This window comes from Octopus bimaculoides, chromosome 8 (assembly GCF_001194135.2).
Source record: "Octopus bimaculoides isolate UCB-OBI-ISO-001 chromosome 8, ASM119413v2, whole genome shotgun sequence".
Classification (NCBI taxonomy): Eukaryota; Metazoa; Mollusca; class Cephalopoda; order Octopoda; family Octopodidae; genus Octopus; species Octopus bimaculoides.
Window position 1 is genome coordinate 96,268,827 of NC_068988.1, and position 4,279 is coordinate 96,273,105.

The following is a 4,279-nucleotide window of genomic DNA, read 5'->3' on the forward strand; positions in this document are numbered from 1 at the left end:
TTTTTTTTTTTTTTTTGCAATAGGAATTCTCACAATGATAATGGTCCGTTCATTGCGCCGAGACATTGCAAGATATAACAAAGATGAAGACATCGTAAGAGATATTCCTCATTATTTAAGATGCTTAGTGACATTTCTTTCAGTTTTATTCAAATAACTCTGAAGTCAACTTTGCCTTTAATCCTTTGGGGGGGGGGGGGCTCAGTGTAATAAAATACCAGTCAAATACTGGGGTTGATGTAATCAACTTGCCCTCTCTCTTCAAAATTACTGGTCTTCTGCCAAAATTTGAAACCATTACCATAACGATTAAGGCAGCCAGCTTGCAGGGTCGTTAACACACTGGATAAAATGCTTAGTGGCATTCTGAGTTCAAATCCTGCCAAAGTTGACTTTGCTTTTCGTCCTTCCAGAGTTGATGAAATAAGTATCACTTGAGCCCTGGGATCAAAGAAATCAGCTGTCCCCTTCTCCACAAAATTGCTGGCCTTGTCTATATAGTAGAAAGGATTATTATTATTGTTGTTGTTGTTGTTGTTGATGGTGATAAAGGTGCTGATAGACAAAAATGGTTCAAGTGTCAGCTCTCTTTACATTCTGAGTTCAAATCCTGCTGACCTCAGCTTTGTCTTTCAACCCTTCCAGTCAAATACTGGGGTCGATATTTTGGTATTGTACCTCCTTAGCAATTGAATGAAATAATTAAAAATGACTTTCAAACAATTTAATTCTGATAGAAATCATAACCTTTTAAAAGACCCTTTTATTTATTATATTCACTTTTGTTTTATTTTGGAGAGAATTTTGTAATATAAAATGTTTGAAGAACTTCATCAAGCATCTATGACAAGATCACAGGCACCATTCTGCTGTATGCATAACTCTTTCATGATGTAATTGTTTTATATATATGTATATATACACACATATATAAAGCATAACAAGTGAGGAGATATGAAAGGTGAATGTATTTCTTAACCCCATAACTTTCTTAGGATTAGGGCTGTTTTGCAGCCTTCTTCATGGAATGATAATGTCAGTCTACAATAAATGTGTGTCTCCTTGTTTTGTCATTGCGTGTTTGTCGTAAATGCGTCCATACGTGCAGTGTTGTTCATTTTCAATATTTTGTTGAAAACACATCTGATGGTTTCCTGTTTATGTCTCAAGTTCAATTCTCACCCTGTTCAACTTTGTTTTTCATTCTCCTGGAGGGTCATTAAAATATGTACCAGTTATGCATTCAGGTTGATTCAGTCAGCGATAACAGCGATACTGATAAATAAGAAATTATTCTAATTATCATCAACGTTGTGGTTTTTTCCCAATTAAGATTAATTGTAAAAGTTTTCTCTTGAAATACTTTGATATGGTGTAGTCTTATAATTTTGTTAAAATTAATTCTGTTCCAGGAAGAGACACTTGAAGAAACAGGCTGGAAATTGGTTCATGGTGATATATTTCGTCCTCCCCGCCATCCTAAGTTGTTGGCTTCTTTAATTGGTGCTGGAAACCAAATATTTTGTATGTCACTGATCATTATATGTGAGTAGTATTTTGCATCATCAGCTGTCTGTTATACTAAAATGATGGAATGTTCCAAGAGGTCTCTCTACTTTAATTGAACTTTGAGCAGATTGACAGTTGTAATTAATCTGAGGGAGAAAATTACTGTTTTTAAATCTCACATCAAGAGATATTCAGCAACAGTAAAGGTTGTTTGCCAACATAACATGGCAGTCCTGGTTTAGGACGAATGTTGCTGTAATTTAGCCCCAGGAGACATTGTCTCTAGCTGGCTATATGACAGATCGTAAGGACACAGATCATGTCGTATAGCCAGCTGGAGACGCTGTCTCCTGGGGCTGAATTACAGCGATATTCATCCTAAACCAGGACTGCCATGTTATGTTGGCAAACAATCTTTAATCTGAGGGAATTAAGAAAACAAATGTCTTGTGTCATTAACCTTGTGGCCTGACAAATGATAGATTGGTGGTTCAAGTTCTGTCTGTCAATATGTTGCTCTTTTTTTCATGCAAAATTGAGAATTTTATATAGTGATTCATAGTAAAATATGAAATATTTATTTATACATAAAAATAGGGGTGGGGGGCAGTAACCCAAAAAGTTTGAGAATATCTGACGTAAACGAATACAAGTAGAAGTATAATCCATAACCAATGTCTCATTTTGTTATTTTTTCTTGTAGTTTTTGCAATGCTTGGTATGTTATCTCCAGCCTCACGAGGAGCTCTGATGACAGCTGCCATTTTCCTTTTTGTCTTCCTTGGGTAAGTTTGCTGTTCTATTTCAGGCTTTGTACCTAGAGTAGAAAAGAATATTTCTTGGTATATTTTGATGTTTCTAATTACTGGACGTTAAATGATGATGATGATGATGATGATGATAATCCTCAGAAGCTCTTCAATTCTTAGATGGTTCCATTGCTTCTTTTTCGTCTCCAGCCCCTTGTATATCATTTGTAATGGCCAAGTTATTTTTTTATGCTTTTACTTATTTCTGTCATTTGACTGCGGCCATACTGGAGCACCGCCTTTAGTCGAACAAATCAGCCTCTGTGCTGGTGGCATGTAAAATGCACCATCCAAACATGGTCGATGCCAGGTCCGCCTGACTGGCTCCCATACTGGTGGCACGTAAAAAGCACCAAATGAACATGGCCGATGCCAGTACTCCCAGCCTGGCTCCCATGCCGGTGGCATCTGAATGTTATCGATGGCAGGCCCACCTGACTGGCTCCTGCACTGATGGCATGTAAAAAGCACGCACTACACTCTTGAAGTGGTTGGCGTTATGAAGGGCATCCAACTGTAGAAACATTGCCAAATCAGATTGGACCATCGTGCATCCTCTGGCTCTCCTGACCTGTCAAACCGTCCAACCCATACCAGCATGGAAAATAGACGTTAAATGATGATGATGATTATGACGACGATGATGATGATGATGATGATATACATGCATATACAGGGGGTGCAAAAGTAGGTATACAGTTATGAAAAAAGAAAACACGTGCAATACTCATTTTATTTTTATCTAAAAAAATTAAAAGTTACAATAAAATTATTATTATAGTTATGATAAATGTATCATTATGATTAATGACACTGAAGATATCCTAAATGAGGCTAATTAATTTAATGTGTTAATAATTTTAATGAATTAAGTATTATAACATTGATGTGGTACTTTCTGTATACCTACTTTTGCACCCCCCCCCTGCTGTGTATATCTCCCCTAGCTATAGATGTTATTATATTCAGGATTAATGCATTCTCAGTTTCACTATCATAAACATGTTCTTCTTCAGGTTAATTGCTGGCTATTTTTCGGCTCGGCTCTATAAAACCATGAAAGGTAACCAGTGGAAAAAAGCAGCATTTCAGGTATTGTTGGCTTTTTTTTTTGTTTTTTATTTGAAAACTTGTGTGGAAAAGGTTAAATGTTTTTAATATTAATTAATGATAAGATTGCTGGCTCGTTAGCATAGTGGGCAAAATGTTTTGTGGCATTTTGTCTGTCCTTGGTGTTCTGAGTTCAAATTTCACTGATGTCGGCTTTGCCTTTCATCTTTCCAGAATCAATAAAATAAGCATCAATCAAATACTTGGTTTGATGCAATTGACCCCCCCCCCCCCAACCTGCTAAAAAGTTGCTGGCCTTGTGCCAAATTTGGAACCAATATTAACTGGTGCATTGACAGAATTAGTTTGACTGTGGTGCCCTGCAGTTTTTATGTTCTCAGTTTCAAACCCTACCAAAGCAAGCTTCACCTTTCTAGTGTTGATCAGATAGGTACCAGTATATATACACACACACACACACACACACACACACACACACACACACACACACACACACACATAAGTGTGTGTATATATATGTGTGTGCGTGTATAGTACATATATGTACTTACCTTATACACACATACATACACTTACCTATAAATAAACAGATATAAACATATACACATAATGTGTGTGTGTATGTATATGCACACACACATGCACACATACAGGTGTCATCTCCAAGAATTGAATTAGAATTCTGATCATCACAATACACTTCCTCTATCTCCCCCCCCCCCACTCCTTTGAAAATAACAGCTGAATCAAGATTGACATTTTGAATTGCAATTTAATTTCAATGGGTTCACCACATATATTTCTCTTTTCCAATCCTAAGGTGTATAGTTGCAAATATGCTAATATGTATATAATAAGAGAAAAGGAGGGAGAGAGAGAGAGAGAGAGAG

General features: G+C 36.6%; 1 protein-coding gene across 1 annotated transcript in view; it reads left to right on the forward strand.

The window, feature by feature from the left end:
* LOC106868321 (transmembrane 9 superfamily member 4) overlaps positions 1-4,279 on the forward strand; it is a 37,834-nt gene that overhangs the window by 23,387 nt on the left and 10,168 nt on the right. The window contains exons 11-14 of the mRNA XM_014913517.2: positions 24-94; positions 1,413-1,545; positions 2,213-2,294; positions 3,335-3,410. Of these exons, the coding sequence (XP_014769003.1) occupies positions 24-94; positions 1,413-1,545; positions 2,213-2,294; positions 3,335-3,410 (362 nt within the window). The remainder of the gene's footprint in view (positions 1-23; positions 95-1,412; positions 1,546-2,212; positions 2,295-3,334; positions 3,411-4,279) is intronic.